Genomic DNA, 19,685 nt, shown 5'->3' on the forward strand with positions numbered 1-19,685 from the left:
GTAAACGACAAACCTGGAGGTTGGGCATGCACTTCAAACAAAAGGGATGTTCCTTAGGGTATAAGGAATAAGTAGACAATATTTCAAGATGGTAAGTTAAGAAATGCGGCTGTAAATGACAAATACAAGAAATGGGCGTGGTTCTGCCACTGGGGGATCGGGCATGCACCAAAAACAATAGGGATCATCCTTAGGGTATAAGGAATAAATATGAAATTTTTTCAAGACGATCGATTAAGAATTGTAGCCGGTAGGCGACACACAAAAACAAAATGGGCGGGGTTCTGCCTTTGTTGGTTGGGCATGCACCACAAACAAATAGGGGTGTTCCTTAGAGTACATAAAATAAGTATGCTAAGTTTCAAGATGATACGACAAACAAACAAATACAAGAAATGGGTGTGGCCCTGGCGGTCGGGCATGCACCAAAACAATAGGGATCATCCTTAGGGTATAAGGAATAAGTGTGCAAAGTTTCACGTCAATCCATTAAGATTTGCGCCCTGTAGGCGACCCCCCCCCCACACACACACCCACCCATACGTGTATATGGTGTCGAACGGGGACGTGCGTCTCAAGCAGCCGAATGGGGACTTCTTTATTTAAAGGTCTATGCCAACGATGTTTGAAAGGCATTATCTCTGATCATTTACAAGTAGCCATAGCAACTTGGATTACCAGTACATGCAATTTCACCAAATCCGTATTTTGTTGTCAAACTGGGGACACACCTCAACACACCTTTCATCAACCCCTTCGTTAGGAAATGGGGACTCACCAGCACATGTGAAAGTTAAGTCAAACTAGGACTGCCTACAAAATCCAGCAGGCATATAGATTTGCCAAAGAAAGTGCTCCTACTTTTGCCTGGCGATATGAGGCTTTGTGGTTTTCTAAAAACACTAAAATAGTGCATATGGAGAAACAGGTGATTGGCTGGAATTTGGATTAGGCTACAGGAGCATTTTCTACCAACTCCATTATACCTTTGTCATGTTTTGGGCTTTATACCAATAGGACTAGATTTTGTCCCCATTTGGATAGGATAAACCAGGAGGGTCAATGAGACTTACCATATCGTCGAACGGGGACGACTCGTTTTGTGATGACGGGCCACATATTCGTATTCAATTTTGTCTCTTATTGTCTTGGTCATAACCTGTCTTCATAAAGACAATATGTCACATCCAGATATACTGACATGCATGTATATTCGTATTCAATATTGTCTCTTAATGTCTTGGTACAACCTGTCTTCATAAAGATAAGATGTCACATCCAGATATACTGACATAATATTAGTATTCAATTTTGTCTCTTAGTGTCTTGGTCACAACCTGTCTTCATAAAGATAAGATGTCACATCCACATATACTGACATTAGTATTCAATATTGTCTCTTATTGTCTTGGTCACAACCTGTCTTCATAAAGACAAGATGTCACATCCAGATATACTGACATGCATGTATATTCGTATTCTATTTTGTCTCTTAGTGTCTTGGTCACAACCTGTCTTCATAAAGATAAGATGTCACATCCAGATATACTGACATATATTAGTATTCAATATTGTCTCTTAGTGTCTTGGTCAAAACTTGTCTTCATAAAAATAAGATGTCACATCCAGATACGGTAAAATTCCCTCTGAGCTGTCGCTTGGTGCCTCCTTTCTAAGACCACAAACAACACTTATGATAACCCCTTATTATTGAAATGGTCCTGTTCTGTTCCAATGATGAAATAATCATGAAAATCTAGCTTCTAACTAATTCAATAGACTACATACCTGTAGTTTTCGTTAGAGGCGCAACTGCTACCATGCGACGTCAAAGAGGGGATTGTACAGTATATTGAGATATAATCGCAGCCGAATGGGGACTTCTTTATTTAAAGGTCTATGCCAACGATGTTTGAAAGGCATTATCTCTGATCATTTACAAGTAGCCATAGCAACTTGGATTACCAGTACATGCAATTTCACCAAATCCGTATTTTGTTGTCAAATTGGGGACACACCTCAACACACCTTTCATCAACCCCTTCGTTAGGAAATGGGGACTCACCAGCACATGTGAAAGTTAAGTCAAACGAGGACTGCCTTCAAAAGGAATGAAAAGAATGAAACCAACTCCTAGAGGGAACCCAAACATCATTTTGATTTAGGAATTTAGGACAAAAGATTGCTGAAAAAGGTTAAGCACATTTACCCAACCATTGCCGCAATAAAGAAAAACAAATCATGTTATTCAGTTTTCCTAAGCTTTTATTTATTCAATTAAAATTAACACCATGAACACTAAGATGAGCTGAAAAATGGATCAAGATAAATGAACATAGATCACTGACAGGTGATTCTTGGAGAAGAATGGACCACCAACATAAAAGTATGATTATTCATGTTAACCTGGATATGAATTGTTTCAAAGACATGACAGACTAATCAAAATACTACAACAGCAACAATAGAAACAGAGAATTGCAAGGTTGCTCAGCTAACATGTAATTGATACAGCATATACACAAATACATGGTATCCTCCTGTTGTAAGGTGAAGTTAGGACACACCCCCAATACCATGGCATTCATGTATATGGTGTCGAACGGGGACGTCCCCATTTGGCAATCTGTGCTATCCGGCCAAATGGGGACCCTCACCTTGTATGTGTTGAACCCACACCGGACAAATGGGGACTGTATTAAGCCAAATGGTGACGTACTTTTACACGGTGATATGAGTTTAAAGTGTGCCGATATTGCCATTCGCCAATTGGGGACGTCCCAAGATTGACAGGACCAGGTGGGCTGTGGTCCCCATTTGACACTGCAAACAATGACAAAGAAAGGTGTTTGTTGAATGGCCTCAATCATGTCAATGTCATCTTGCCATTTCATCGCCCAACCCTTGGCGTCATTGCATGCGGACCTTGGCTTGTGTGGGGGCCAATCAGATAACTTAACAGGTTGACCTCTCAGCATTTGGGGGCGTGTCTAACTTCACCATGTACAAACATGAGGATACAGTCATGACAGTATGAAGATATACTTGAATTGTGCGATTGGTTGCAAACCGAACGATGCACATACACTTTGCGTTTCAAAATGAATTATTTCAAATTATCTATTTACCACTGATGTCAAATTGCTTCAAAATACTACAAAACAGCACTCCTAATTATCCATACCTAAAGTGACCACCCGCCAAATGGGACGTCCAAACGGGACTTGTACATGCTCTACAGTGAAACACAAAAATACCCCAAAGAGATAGGGCAGAAATTAAGTCCTTGCTTATGGGTGTTACAGCGGGCACAACCATACTACCCAATACAAATGGGGACAAAATGTACTGTTTTTGTTTGTCCCCATTTGTAATGACATATGGGTGTCCCTGACTGCCACCTTATACATGTATGTGGTTTCAGAGTGAGTAAAGGATGCTAATCATGCCATTCGCCAAATGGGGATGTCCCCATTCGACATGATGTCCATATTGAATAGATTTCAGGATGATACATAAAACAAAAAACAAAAAATTTTACATGTACTTTCAAATCCTACATTTAAGAAACATGTGTATGATAAACCAAACTTCCAACTGTATTTGACATAAACTAAGTAAGCCCAATTCAAACCATATACATGTAAAACATAATGTAAATAATCACCAGTGATTTCATCACTTCTGTATTTTGTTTTCTAACTGAAGTCACACCTCAACTAAACTTTCATCACACAAGAGTACACATGAGAAACGGATCCTACTGGGACCTTTTCGTTATCCAAACAAAATTTAAAAAATATGGGAATACTTATTAGTATTCAAACACATAATTACAGTAACATACTAACAATGTAACAAGCATACAATTTACACCGCAGTGCAGGACATCACAACTGATGCAATATATGCATAAAAAAGAGGTATTAGTAACACAGAACTGTATTAGTAGGCCCTATACACAAAACCAGAGCACTCTATACGTCAAAAATAAGAAATAGCAATGCAAATGCCTAAAACACCCTATGGAAGACTACCAGAAAGAGGGACGGAACCCAAAGGCTCGATGCAATTGATTCCAAAAACAACCAAGCCACAGGGCAATGCAGATCATTGGTGGGAATTCTGGAAGAGATTCTGAAATTCAAAAGGTTCTAATGGGACTTGAACTGGGGAAGTTCTGGTTACAATCTGACGGTCTTACTCTCTGAGCTATGAAGGCTTTTTTATGAAGGATGGCTGCCTAACGTTTCTCATCATATGTGAAATCTGAGCCAGATTTAGTGTAGTCAGGTTTCACAAAAGGACGACAACAGGGAAACGAACAACCAGTCCGTCTCACCCTGCCAAGTTCAGAGCGACTTAAGTATGGTTTTGCCATTGCGGGTGACATATTACCTTGCCTAGAGGCCTGAAGAGCAGGTTGATGTGAAGTTTTGCCACCAAAAGTAATTTGTCAGGGAAAACAAAGGAAGTTTGTTGGAACAGTTTACATGTGTGAAGTATCCTACAACAAATGTAAGGTCAGACAGTTTCTCTAACGCCAAATAAAATTCCATCTACGCTAAAACAATGCAGCCTTCTTTTTGGAAGTAATCTGATACCGTACAAAATCCTTGATATTTCGCCAACTTCTTGTCCTTAAACATGGCTCCTTTTTCTGGGCAATCTCAATTTGCCTTTTTCCTGGCATCTTGCCACGGATGACATCCAGTTTGAAGAACTGGCTGGCAGCTACCCTCTGCTGGTCTGTCCATGGATCATTCTTCTGACCTGGAAATGTATACATTTATAGAGAAAAGATGGTCACAAAATGTCATTTTTCCAGGACTTAATTTATGCTTCCTTTTCTCTTGATGCATATTCTTTGAAAATGTGGTATTGAATGAAATGGTCCAGGGACAATGGACTCACATCAGTGACCATGCGAACAAGGCAAAAATACTTTTGAGTATTTTGGTGGATAGTCTGAGTAAGAAGCATTTCATAATCATGAAAAATGGCAGCGTTTTTGATCTATCAATGAGGAAACAGCAGGCTCTAAAATTCTGAAGTTTGAACTCTGTGGCCATGAACAGAATAGCCAACAGAAAATCCAACAGGGAATGTTATAAAGCTTTATTAGAAGGATTGTGATCCTAGCTAAAGTAGATAAAAATATTGCTTTCCAATTGCACCCTTTGGCAAAACAGTGAAAAGTTTTCCTGCATAGCGCCACAATGTGACAAGATTTTCAGGGGCGGATCCACCTCCTCAAGAAAGAGGGGCGCAAAGCCAAAAACGGGGGGGGGGGGGTCAGGTGGCCGTTTTTAGGTGAAAATCTTAAAAAGAATCTGCATGACAAATCAAAATTTTCTTCAAAATAGAGGGGGCGCATGCCGGGTCCACCCCCTCTGTATCCGCGCCTGATTTTGAATACTTTTTTGTATGTCACTTTTCCTACGGTAGTTTTCCTGCATAGCGCCACAATGTGACAAGATTTTCAGGGGCGGATCCACCTCCTCAAGAAAGAGGGGCGCAAAGCCAAAAACGGGGGGGGGGGGGGGTCAGGTGGCCGTTTTTAGGTGAAAATCTTAAAAAGAATCTGCATGACAAATCAAAATTTTCTTCAAAATAGAGGGGGCGCATGCCGGGTCCACCCCCTCTGTATCCGCGCCTGATTTTGAATACTTTTTTGTATGTCACTTTTCCTACGGTAGGCCCATTCAACTAAAGGGAGTTTTCTTTGCATATAAATGATTGTGGGGTGAGATCAGCCACTTCCACAATTCATTCATCCCCCCCCGCCCTAGCTAAGTTCAAATTTTTCGGACCAGTAATAAGGGAGAAAACGCATATTTTCATTTTTAACCTTTGGCCCCCTGGTGGCCAAACGGTGAATCACAGAAGGCCGCGATTTATTCTCTGAGTAGCGGTCACCCAGGGGTACATGTGTACCAAGTAAGAGTTCAATAGCTTCAGCGGTTACAAAACGTGCCATGCATGTCTAACAAGGACGGACGACGACGACGACGGACGATGTGTGATGGTAACGGGTCACCACAGGTGAGCCAAAAACCTTTAAAAAATCAAATTACCTGATGGTTGTAAGTGATTTCTTTTCTGTCGACATTTGCCACGCTTTTTGACCAACTCTGAAAGATGAACAATTTGTATTAACGGAAATCCTGACAATATCAGGCCCTATGGAGCCCTCTTACTCTGGCACCCATAACAGGCATTAATACAGAGTGGGCGCAACCGGCATTACAGCTGTGGGGAGTGGCTTTATCAAATACTCCAAACACTCACAAGTGGGTTTTAAAAGATGAATGAGCCAAATCTCTACCATCTTGTATTATGGGTACATTCAACAGGGTGCTACCTCAATAATACCCAAAATACCCAAAGTAGTCAATTTTCGATTGGTAAACAGCCCCTTTAACTTAACAAAATCTCTTTGAAAGGAAGGATTAAAATCAGTGCTGCTCACCTCCTCCATTTGCAGCTTCTACTTCTCCTTCTCCTTCACTGTCACTGACATCTTCACCTTCACTTTGCTCTGCATCAAGTTCAACTTCTGAAAAGATTTAAAATTGAAATCAGAATCTACTAACTAACCTCTAATATGGTTTATTGGATCACACACCTTCGCATATTGCCCAGAGACCCCATTGTTCACCGGTGTCCAAAATGGTTAAAGGTAAGATTTTTGATTGTGAATAATACCTATGATGTTATACATTAATCACCAGCAGTCAACATTTTGGATAAAGTGCTCCTCTGCATGTGTCCTTTTTTCTTTATTCTTTCATTATTGGTATTTAGGGGGAGCATGGGCCTACTTTTAATAGAAACGCATGGTTTTCAACCCGGAATTTCATTTTCACAAGCTGTAGGAAAATGGAATAGCCTTGTTTGCGGACGATTTTGGACACTAGTGAACAATGGGGTCTGTAGACAATACGCGAGGTCGCAGCTGAATGACTTTTTGAGCATAGGTAGTCAACATCCATAGCTAAAGAAATGGCTTGGAATTCTTTTGCTCTGTCCTAATATCTTTGCAGACCAGTGTACATTATGTCCTCAGTTGGCTGGATGGTACAGGAGTGTCCATTTAATCCTGGCCAATGGTGACTCTTTTGGTGCACTATCTATATGGGGACACTCCATACAATTACGTACAAAACGGAACCATTGACACTGACAGGGTTTTATTTTCCAATTGGATTACCCCTCCATGCTGGTGGCCCCCTTCTCTAGCATTTGTACAAGAGTGTCCCCAGTTGACACCCCTCTATGCTGGTGGCCCCCTTCTCTAACATTTCGTCGCTGTACTATGAAAACCTCGTATCTGAAGTTTTTCAGTAGAGGCCTAAATGAAAACCTCGTATCTTCACAAAGTGTTAAAAAATCATTTATGAGGTTTTCGTTTTAAAGAATTTTGCATTTCTTCCTTAGGCCGGTAGAGTATTTGGAATTGCTAATACCCAGAATAAAACCTTGTCCCCAGGGGTCCTTCCATACCTTTCAAACACAGCCACGAATTGATGCACTTTCTCCAGAAAAGCCTCTGAATAAAAATTTCAGATACGAGGTTTTCACAACTTTGAACAGATTTTGGAGGAAATCAGATACGATGTTTACATAAAGCTTATTTGGGGGCGTTCTAATAGCTAGACAACAATGAGGGACCTCTAAGCATTTGCAGAATGAAATTCTGTTCTTTTTGAAACCATGAAGCGAAAATGGGCAAAATGTATAATACGTGGTTTTCATAGTACGGCGACGATTTGTACAAGAGTGTCCCCAGTTGACACAAAAGCTTAAAAGAGTATTAGACTTACCCTCTTCCGGATTTACAACGATTTCTTCCAAACTTTTCCCCTGGTGAGTACTGAAGTTTCCGCTTTCCATTGCAATGAGAAGTTTTGACACTCGGGCTGTCTGTAGAGTTTCATCTGGAAGGCGATAAAATTCTCTGTGCACGCGAATGTCATGACCCAAGAAGTTCGCAAGAATATCCAGTTCATTTTCCTTAAGATTGAGAATCTGTGACAGTGTTGCGATTTGCTTTCGCAACTTCGTTGATTTCAGCAAGTCAGGGTATTTTGCCCCACAGGAAGTGCTAAAATCTCGTAGCGTGTCACTACCTCTAATATGCCCTTCTGAGCTTCTGTTGGAACAAGCAAATATGAACCGATTTGATGGACTGACACCTGCAAGTGTACGGGTCTCAATCGATTTCTCAATGCACTTTGTCATATGTGCAGTGAGAAGAACTGGCACAGTCCTTCCGCGCTTGCCTACTATTTCAACTCTCCTCAGAATCTTCGATAGTTTTTGTTCCAGAGGTGACAATGACCCAGTAATGTCTTCTTGTCCTGTTTGATGTAGTTGCTTGAAGTCTTCTAGTTTCATCTTAGAAACTTCGCCTTGTCTTCTTCTGTTGAATAGAATCACCTGTGTGAGAGTTGCCTCAATGAGCTCACGCCACGAGTTCTTCACATCTTCAAGAGCCTCGAGTTTCGCAAGTGCTTTTGTGGCAACATCTTTCAGATGCTTGGTCAACAGAGCACAGTCACTAGTTAGTGGAATTAGCTTGACCTTATTGCGTTTCAATTCTCCAAGTTGGCGCAAGGCATGAGTGGATACATCATCTGTCCAGTTTTCCTCATACATTTCAATGAAGTTTTGACACCTCTCGGTTTCTGTTTTGTCACCAGCACTTAAAGCGTCTCTTTTCATCAACTTGGCACACTTTTTAAGAGAATGTCCGATCTTCAATGCAAGCGATGGTGTCCTCATGGAATGGTCAGTTGGATTAAACCCCGATACATTCAAAGCAGAGATAACAATCAGGTCGAACTTCGTTGTACAAATGAAATTGGAAAGTGTAGCGGAGGGTTGATCACTTTCTATACGCAAATTAATCAACAGCCTCGCAACTTCCCGAAGAGTATTTCGCATTGCTGAAAACTGGTCCCTATCATGACCTTGTTTCTTGTATAGTTTGTTTGCTAATTTAAGGATCAACTGGTCACTTTTCACCACCCTTGACACTTCATCATGGGACAAAGAACAGAGAATTTCCTTCACACCCTCAGAAACTCCTGGTGCTGACGGCAGCAGCATTCTGGCTGATTCAACAACACGGGAATGTTTGCGAGGCTCTTTTTTGGTTGCCATATTACACCTTCGGACATGCTTCCACAAGTCAGATTTGACATAGAATGCCAGGCAATATTCACATGGAACATAGTCAGTGTATGGTGTTGAGATTTGCGGTCTATAAGCAACAACAAGTGTCCCTTTTCCATTGCGAATCACATCAGTGTTGTGAAGGTAATTCCCAAGATTCCTGAGATATGCGAACTGAGCATTCCGTTCTGATTGATCTTTTATCATCTCACATCTTTGTACTTCCGACTCCTCCTTATGGACTGAGAGCATGTGACGAGTCAACTTGAGCTTGAAGCCTTTCAAACAAAATGGGCAGTAGTGCAACTTGTCATACTTTCGGCTATCAGAGTTGTCGCACTCCATCACCAGGATCGAATCAGAGGTACTGTCCGGGGACTTCTTTTCACTGGCAGCTGTAAGTAAAAGCCTGGCATCAATCCCTGTTCAAAACGATGTTTTTAAAACAGTTCTGAGGACCATTTCTAAATCAATAAATCTTTAAGCCCTTTAAAGAAATGTCCCACCAAAAGGTGAATAGGCTACCTGGATTCTGCACTTCTGCACCACAGGAAAAATATGGTCAATACCCCATGCAGAATTCTGAACCATTATGTTTCCACTATTCCAGGATATTCTGCACTTAGATTACGTAGGGTGAAAATCTTAGTGATGAACTTCCTTTGTTTCACCATCCTTAAAGTCCAATAATGGTCCTATAAAGACTTTGCTCACTCTGTTGAGAGCTAAAAGCCAATGAGACAGAAGTGAGAGGGTATCTTAGCAAACGAAAATAATGGCCCTTGGACATGTCAATGCTGGATGTGACTCCAGAGACTGATGATGTTACATCAACAATGACGACACAAAACCTGAGGCGAATGGGCATGAGAGCATGATTTGGATGCGCTTGGAAATGGGCGCTTTTTACTTGAGTTCTTCACATCTTCAAGAGCCTCGAGTTTCGCAAGTGCTTTTGTGGCAACATCTTTCAGATGCTTGGTCAACAGAGCACAGTCACTAGTTAGTGGAATTAGCTTGACCTTATTGCGTTTCAATTCTCCAAGTTGGCGCAAGGCATGAGTGGATACATCATCTGTCCAGTTTTCCTCATACATTTCAATGAAGTTTTGACACCTCTCGGTTTCTGTTTTGTCACCAGCACTTAAAGCGTCTCTTTTCATCAACTTGGCACACTTTTTAAGAGAATGTCCGATCTTCAATGCAAGCGATGGTGTCCTCATGGAATGGTCAGTTGGATTAAACCCCGATACATTCAAAGCAGAGATAACAATCAGGTCGAACTTCGTTGTACAAATGAAATTGGAAAGTGTAGCGGAGGGTTGATCACTTTCTATACGCAAATTAATCAACAGCCTCGCAACTTCCCGAAGAGTATTTCGCATTGCTGAAAACTGGTCCCTATCATGACCTTGTTTCTTGTATAGTTTGTTTGCTAATTTAAGGATCAACTGGTCACTTTTCACCACCCTTGACACTTCATCATGGGACAAAGAACAGAGAATTTCCTTCACACCCTCAGAAACTCCTGGTGCTGACGGCAGCAGCATTCTGGCTGATTCAACAACACGGGAATGTTTGCGAGGCTCTTTTTTGGTTGCCATATTACACCTTCGGACATGCTTCCACAAGTCAGATTTGACATAGAATGCCAGGCAATATTCACATGGAACATAGTCAGTGTATGGTGTTGAGATTTGCGGTCTATAAGCAACAACAAGTGTCCCTTTTCCATTGCGAATCACATCAGTGTTGTGAAGGTAATTCCCAAGATTCCTGAGATATGCGAACTGAGCATTCCGTTCTGATTGATCTTTTATCATCTCACATCTTTGTACTTCCGACTCCTCCTTATGGACTGAGAGCATGTGACGAGTCAACTTGAGCTTGAAGCCTTTCAAACAAAATGGGCAGTAGTGCAACTTGTCATACTTTCGGCTATCAGAGTTGTCGCACTCCATCACCAGGATCGAATCAGAGGTACTGTCCGGGGACTTCTTTTCACTGGCAGCTGTAAGTAAAAGCCTGGCATCAATCCCTGTTCAAAACGATGTTTTTAAAACAGTTCTGAGGACCATTTCTAAATCAATAAATCTTTAAGCCCTTTAAAGAAATGTCCCACCAAAAGGTGAATAGGCTACCTGGATTCTGCACTTCTGCACCACAGGAAAATATGGTCAATACCCCATGCAGAATTCTGAACCATTATGTTTCCACTATTCCAGGATATTCTGCACTTAGATTACGTAGGGTGAAAATCTTAGTGATGAACTTCCTTTGTTTCACCATCCTTAAAGTCCAATAATGGTCCTATAAAGACTTTGCTCACTCTGTTGAGAGCTAAAAGCCAATGAGACAGAAGTGAGAGGGTATCTTAGCAAACGAAAATAATGGCCCTTGGACATGTCAATGCTGGATGTGACTCCAGAGACTGATGATGTTACATCAACAATGACGACACAAAACCTGAGGCGAATGGGCATGAGAGCATGATTTGGATGCGCTTGGAAATGGGCGCTTTTTACTTGATTGGATATGCTACTGACAGATTTGAACAAAACTGGATGTGATTGTTCTTTGATGATCTGGGATCATTTTGCAATGAACTATTATGTGGTAGAGAAGGAAAAACGTTTTCGTCATTATGTGATCCGCCCCTACTTATTTATATACCATTGGAACAGGGAGGAGATACAATGTGGCTGCCTTATTGGTTATCAGACCATGCCCATTTTTGAAAGGGACCATCCTATACTCATGACCACAAAACATGCACAAAAATGTGCCTTGATCAGGAAAATCACTGTAGTTATGTCTTCATACTTTCCCCTTTTGCAAAACTGATCAAATTTTTGGATACTATTACTAAGGTTCTAAACTTTCCAAAAATGTATTGTTTGTTCCTAGGATGTATAACAAAAAATGGCTATTTATCTTTAAAAATTCGCATAACATTGGATTTTTTCCTCCTGTATCACCTTAACCTGTGACTATGAAATTGCCAAAAATTACGGTTTTCAACTTACACTCTTTTGATGATTTTTTTTTGTTGATTTTACTTCTGGTTGCTAAGTTGGCATCCTCCTTCTCTGAAGTACTATCTGGTAGAGACTCATCTGAGTGATTCAGATTCTGAATCAGAAACCATCTCCTCATCTGAAAAGAAATCAGAACAGGAATTAGAGATCATGTACCAATTCGAAATGTTCATTTTGCCTGGGTGATACAATAAGAAAGTGAAATAGTCCATGGACCATGTGCTCACCTAGTAGTAATCATGACAACATGGAACAAATGTTCATGATTGTCGAATAGAATAGCAGTGCAACCAGATGACCTTGGCCTAGTAAACTTAAGAAAGTGGTCGAACAAATGATCCAGGGAGTGGCGCCGGCCCCACTGACCTACTTTGCCACTAAGTGTTTCACGACGGATGATGCTGCGTGATGGTAAAGGAAGCACTTAATTAAATACGCTGAAGGCGCCATGGCCTGAGGCTCGTCACACTGAATCTTTGGATGGGGGTAAAACATCATGATCTTGCAAATGGTAAGAATCAAAAAGCAATTCATGGGTAGGCCTCTGAAATCGTGGAAGAAAACTGCTGCCACATAGCAAAATGCTGCTATTTTGAAGAGATTCAGATCATAACGGTCACACACTGCGTGAGTTACTGCAGTGCCAGTGGCCAATCCGCACTCATGCACTGTTGAGTGCGGACAGATGTATCGTAATACACATACGATACATAGGAATCGTATCAGCAATAGCTCACGCACAGTGTGACCCTTATGTCTGCAGTTGCAGAATGTGAACCATGATCGCCAGGGCCAAAAACTCCTTTTTATCGCATTTACAATTTCCTGACCATTACTGTCAAATTACCCACATTGGGGAGTGGTGACCATAGTAAATAATTGTCTTTACCTGGAATGTAGTCCTCATCAGATGAATGGTCCAGTGCTTCATCACCGGATATATCCATCCTTGAAACACATGAACTGCCTGGTGCAGTTTTCGAACTGCCAGCTCTTGGGGCTACATGGTGAGTAGAAATGTCATCAGGTGGTATGGTGTTTGACTGTTCTGATCCAGCGGCTGAGCTTGAGGAAGGCGACTCAGGAGATACAGGTATTTCTGCAACTGCTGGCTTATCATCAACAGACTCACTTGATGTAACCGGAGGACTGGCACCACAGGCAGCCACCTCTGCTGAAGAAAAAAAATACAGTTCGAGTTTAGCCAAGACAGCTCATATGCAATGGCTTACTAAACCATAGAAAATGTTGTCAACAGGGTTACTCCCTTGTAAGAATGTAAAATGATTGGGGACCCCACGAAATGTAAACTAACCTGCCAATGGTATACCTTTAGGCCAATGTGTGCATCATGTACACAAAATTACTAAATGTCCTCAAATAGATACTAGAGATCGACTTTGAGTGGTGGCTTCCTTCTTCACTCAAGTGCATACAATGTTAACCCTTTCGAGACTAAACTCAACGATCGTTCGCGTAACTTCCCTGGTGGCCGGAACTCGACGATCGTCGAGTTAGGCCTACCCGATTCAAATTTCCCGCCGGACTCCCCTGAACACCAGGATCGTTTAGAGTCAAAGCCAGCGCAATGACGTCATTCTAGGGGGAATACCCTTTCGATTCATATGCGATATCACTTATTTAGCTGCAGTTTTCGATGGTTCTGAGCAGTTTTTAGCAGGTAATTCTGAATTTGCTTGGATAAATCAGGCCACCAGGGTGGGTTAGCGCCGGATAAATTAGTCTCGAAAGGGTTAAGAGCCAATTTTTGAGAAGTTCAGACAATATCAGACACATTGGATTGTTGACCCCCTCAGTTTTGGCTGAGGCTTCTTTTGTGAGAAGGGTATGGTACCCCAACTTCAAATCCCAAAGCGTTTCGCGATTGACCTCTCCAAACCAAAACTACAGCACCCCCTATTTTGGGCCCCTTTGGCCAAAAAGACAAAATTGCAAGTTTACACCCATCTAAACAAAATCTTTGAGGGTGTCCCAGTGAATTGTTTCCTGATATTGAGACTACAGTGGGGGTAGAATAGAATAGTGGAGTTATTTCACTGGGACACCCTCAAAGATTTCCAATGGGGGGCGCTCAAAATGGTCCGGGCTATAATCTGCCATAGTAAGGCCTACCAATATTTCCAATCTTTGAGGGTATCCCAGTAATTTTATTGGAGATATTGTTCATATGGAAGGGCCCTGAGAGGTTTATGGTGTTATTTCACTGGGACACCCTCAAAGATTTTGTTTAGAGGGGTGTAAACTTGCAATTTTGTCTTTTTGGCCAAAGGGACCCAAAATAGGGGGTGCTGTAGTTTTGGTTAGGAGAGGTCAATCACGAAACGCTTTGGGATTTTAAGTTAGGGTACCATACCCTTCTCACAAAAGAAGCCTCAGCCAAAACTGGGGGGTCAACAATCCTCACTGTCTGAACTTCTCAAAAATTGGCTCTTAACTAATCACTTTGTTGTCCATTTTCTGCAACCAAAATCATACTTTCTCAGGATTTGCGATAGTACGGCCACCGAATCCCCCGCCATCGTGGCTCTGTATATAGACACTTTGTTGCACAGACGCGCTACTGAACAACTGACTCTGCACTATACTGCCGTAGAAGAGAATGGTGAGTTAGTGTTTGCTAGGTCACAACCCATTTCCTGACAATTATTGTCAAATTACCCATGTTTGGGAGCGGGGACCATACCCGGGGGACCTAAGTAATTGTCTTTACCTGGAATGTGCTCCTCAGTAGATGAATGGTCCAGTGCTTCATCATCGGAAGTATCCATCACTGACTCACATGAACCGTCTGGTGCAGTTTGCGTACTGCCAGCTCTTGGGGCTACATGGCGAGTAGAAATGTCATCAGGCGGTGTGGTGTTTGACTGTTCTGATGGTCCAGCGGCTGAGCTTAAGGAATGCGACTCAGGAGATACAGGTATTTCTGTAACTGCCGGCTTGTCATCAACAGACTCACTTGATGTTACCAATGGATTGGCTGCAAATGTGGCCACATCTGCTGAAGAAAAGACAGCTCTTATAAGATTCCTTTAGGCCAATTTGTGCATTATGTGCACAAAATTACAAAATGTCCTCAAATAGATCCTAGAGATCCACTTTGAGTGATGCCTTCCTTCTTCTCTCAAGTGCATACGATGTTAATTAATCACTATGTAGTCCATTTTATGCAACCAAAATCATACTTTCGTCGCGATTTCCAATAGTACGGCCACCAAATCCCCGCCATTGTGGCTCTGTATACAGAAACTATGTTGCACAGACGCGCCACTGAAAAATCCACTCTGCACTATACTGCTGGAGAAGAGCCTGGTGAGTTAGTGTTTGCCAGGTCACAACCCATGTTCTATTCATAGGTTTCTTATGATACATTGGATTGGATCCAGGCCAGTTGTATCAGCTGTTTGTCGGAAATGTATGCTGGCAATATCAGACGTTATCGCGTAGGCCTATCAAATCAAATCACAATGTTACGTCACAGTGGAGGGAGTGGACAGGGGTGGCAGGGGCCCCGGAGGTAAGGCGGGCAAGGGCCAAGGGAAGTACGCAAAACAGGCGGAATCGGGTCGGTTGCCGGTGGGTTAAACTTTATACTTTTTCAGGCGGGCTTTTTCCAATTTTCATCTGGACAAAAATCATGAAGTTTGTCTATCATTGCAACAACACTCCACCTAAATTGAGGGAATATTGACTAAGAATCACGTTTCTAGACGCGCTACTGAACAACTGACTCTGCACTATACTGTCGTAGAAGAGAATGGTGAGTTAGTGTTTGCTAGGTCACAACCCATTTCCTGACAAATATTGTCAAATTACCCATGTTAGGGAGCGGGGACCATACCGGGGGACCTAAGTAATTGTCTTTACCTGGAATGTGCTCCTCAGTAGATGATTGGTCCAGTGCTTCATCATCAGAAGTATCCATCACTGACTCACATGAACCGTCTGGTGCAGTTTGCATACTGCTAGCTCTTGGGGCTACATGGCGAGTAGAAATGTCATCAGGCGGTGTGGTGTTTGACTGTTCTGATGGTCCAGCGGCTGAGCTTAAGGAATGCGACTCAGGAGATACAGGTATTTCTGCAACTGCCGGCTTGTCATCAACAGACTCACTTGATGTTACCAATGGATTGGCTGCAAATGTGGCCACATCTGCTGAAAAAAAGACAGCTCTTATGAGATTCTTTTAGGCCAATTTGTGCATCATGTGCACAAAATTACAAAATGTCCTCAAATAGATACTAGAGATCCACTTTGAAAGGTGGCTTCCTTCTTCTCTCAAGTGCATACGATGTTATAAAATCACTATGCAGTCCATTTTATGCTACCAAAATCATACTTTCGTTGCGATTTGCGATAGTACGGCCACCAAATCCCCGCCATTGTGGCTCTGTATACAGAAACACATACCCACATCTGATCCCACTTGAGGAAATCGTTTTAAGAAGAAGAGACTAATGAGCAAATCAAAACTTGAAGCTTATCAATCTACCGTAAGAGGACTTATTTAATTACTTAAATGTTCATCGTCTATCCCTTCTGTGCAGATATTTTTTTAATGCAGGAAAGCCTTTCAATTGGCCTTATGAGGTTGTTTTTAAGAATGGCAAGTTTGTAAATGTTGAGTGCTATTCATCCCCCCTTAAGAGGAAAAATGGGTTGTCTGCCCTTACACCACAGTTGTTTAATTTTCCAACTACAACCCATTCAATTTCTGAAAGAAAATTTATTGTTGACTTCCCGCATATTCACATGATCAATATCTGATGAAATTTACATAAAATCATCTATGCAAGTGTAAAGCATATACAATATTTTCCTACTGGTGTAAATGCTCCCAAATGCCTGTTGTACAATACTAGACATTTTTACTTACAAATGCAACTGCATATGTGACTCACGAGAAAATGGAATATTTGATCAGGACATGTGAACAGAGTTAATTAAAGCTAGTGGTGCAGGACGGAGTGTCTGGCAAGGACAGTTTTCTACTGGTTCGGATGGGATTAAAAATCAGATCCGGTGCATAGACCCCTTGGCGTAAGCTCGTCTTTAATAGCCCAGTCAAAGCAGAACAGTAGGATACTCAACTCCATTTCATTTTCATTGATTGAAATTTTGGTTAATCGACACCACAGTCGAACAAAAATACACGATAACAAAACTATAGTTTTATTTTGAGGCTGCTTTCATTTTATGCCTTTTGATTCTCTGAACATCAGAATTTATTTTGTTTTTTATTTTAGGGATATCATTTAGCAATGAGTGTTCATGGTTTTTCATTCTTGAGAAATGTGTAAAACATTGATTTCATTGTATGCATCCCTGCTCTCTTTGGTCCACTCAAATGCAATGGAAAAATGATTAATTACTAAATAAATTTCTTGCCGTCCATTAATCTCTTGGAAGCCACGGTGACCCAGTGAGTAAGGTCTTAGGTTCGCTCCCTATGTTTTGGCATGGTTTTCCAATGCAGTGCGGAGGGTTTGGCAAGAAACAGCATCTAGTTGCTCGGAAAGTGTGACAAATTGAGGCCATGTGTACATGCGATAAAAATAACCCTTGGTAGTTGGAATTAGAAATAAGTGTAGGTCTAAGTGGCACTGTCTGGGCAACATTTACCTCATATGAAAGCATCCATACCTGCTCGGCAGATTTAGTTACAATTATTACACAGATATGTGCTCAAATGCAAACCAATTATAAGATAATTGGTTTTTCCATTTTAGACAAGCGGTTGCCATGCAAGATATACCCACATTATACAAGGGATAGGCGGAGAACTGGGAAAATATGTGAGGCCTTGGGAAAATGGAATGACATGATTTAAAATCCACTCAATGCCGTTATAAGGAAAGTTACTACATGTCTGAGAATAGACTTGGATAAGCCTAGAAATGAGAATTAACATCCTACTTTTCAGCACGGTATCATGGCTAACGAGAAGAGACATCCATTATGTTGTACCTATGACGAAAATTCTGCCCTCATAACAGTGCTAGGACCTACTCTTATTACAATTTTCAACTGTTGGGATTTTATATGTGCTTCAAATAGTATGCACGAGACCTCGATTATTCGTCCAATTAGATCTAGGCACGTTTCCGTGCTATAAGGCACTTTTCCTGCTACCCCGACAAGAGGAAATTGATCTGCACAATCCAAAAGAAATTTTCTTGGACGATCTAGGAAGCATCCTGATTCAGAGAAACTATCAAGGAATAAAATATTAAGAGTTTCTTAACTCAAAGCAATATTAAATCCTATTTTAAATTAAAAACACCCGGGAATATCCGATATTTATAAATTTGCATGTATTAAGGAATTAAATGGGGTTTAACCTGCTACTTATCTGCTCCAAACAGACAAATAAAGTCAAGCATTTAGCCCAGACAGCAACTGAATTCCATCGGTCTAGGGCACTTTTATCTATACGCCAAATTGAACACGGGACCTCTGTATTTCTTTCGATAGGAACGACTATACGCTCCTTGTCAGTTTCTTATTGCTGACAAAGGGGTATCACTTGGAAATTGATAATTATTCTCAATATCAACCCCATTTTCTAGGGCCCCCTGTCCTGAAAAATGGAAACCACGGTTAGATTAACTTACCCAACCAACACCTAGAACCAATGCAGTTTAGCTACACCATACACCAGAAATTCTAACTGGAAAATAAAACACAAATCATACATGCAACATACATACCTTTTAAATAAATAATGACAAGTTGAAGAGGGTGGAAACAACGCTTCCTTGGACAAATTCATTTCCATAGGTTTTACGCGCATAGGACAAATTTAACTTCATCGGCATTACATCAAAGATCGAATTTGGAGGTCGGCTGTAATATTTGAGTAAATTGTGTTTGCAACCCTACCCACAATAAAATTGTTACACTTTCGGTGTGTATTAGGAGGCATTTCAGAAAACAATTGTTCGGTCAGTGTAGTAATTATGATTTAGCAAGTTGTGATCAGCGATTAGAAATACTAATACTTATTGAAAATGACATAGTTTTGGGTAACAGGTCAGTTAGGGCCTAATCAGGAGCATATGATAACATGTAAAGCCCAAGTGGATGGCGCTAGACAACATAATACTTCATCATGGTAAGTTAACGGCCTTTTACTTTACGTTAATTGAAATGGAATGGGGTTTAACGGCCTACTTTTATGCTCCAACCGAGCATACGCCATCCAGTGGACCATTTGTTACACGGTGCTACGGTCTGTACTTACTTCATATTCCAGTTGTCAATGGTTCTAGCCAACGTATAGAACGGACATCTTTTTTTCGTCCACCCCAGAGGGGTTGGATGGCCGAATGGTTAGCGCGTGGACGTTGTATCGTGTCTGTCAGGAATAGCATCGCCTGTCCAACCCAGTAGGTTTTCTCCGGGTCCTCTGGTTTCCTCCCACTGCCAAAGATCCCTACGCGCAAACGC

General features: G+C 41.4%; 1 protein-coding gene across 1 annotated transcript; it reads right to left on the reverse strand.

Annotated features, from left to right (window-relative positions):
- Positions 1-3,890: 3,890 nt before the first annotated feature.
- Positions 3,891-19,484, reverse strand: LOC130012119 (uncharacterized). Its single transcript, XM_056099316.1, has 6 exons — positions 19,480-19,484; positions 7,827-8,155; positions 6,473-6,559; positions 6,078-6,134; positions 4,610-4,692; positions 3,891-3,896 (listed from the first exon to the last, which is right to left on the reverse strand). The coding sequence occupies exons 1-6, from the start codon at positions 19,482-19,484 to the stop codon at positions 3,891-3,893; spliced, it is 567 nt and encodes a 188-aa protein (XP_055955291.1).
- Between the last annotated feature and the right edge of the window lie 201 nt (positions 19,485-19,685).

Source organism: Patella vulgata, chromosome 3 (genome assembly GCF_932274485.2).
Source record: "Patella vulgata chromosome 3, xgPatVulg1.2, whole genome shotgun sequence".
NCBI classification, from domain to species: Eukaryota; Metazoa; Mollusca; class Gastropoda; family Patellidae; genus Patella; species Patella vulgata.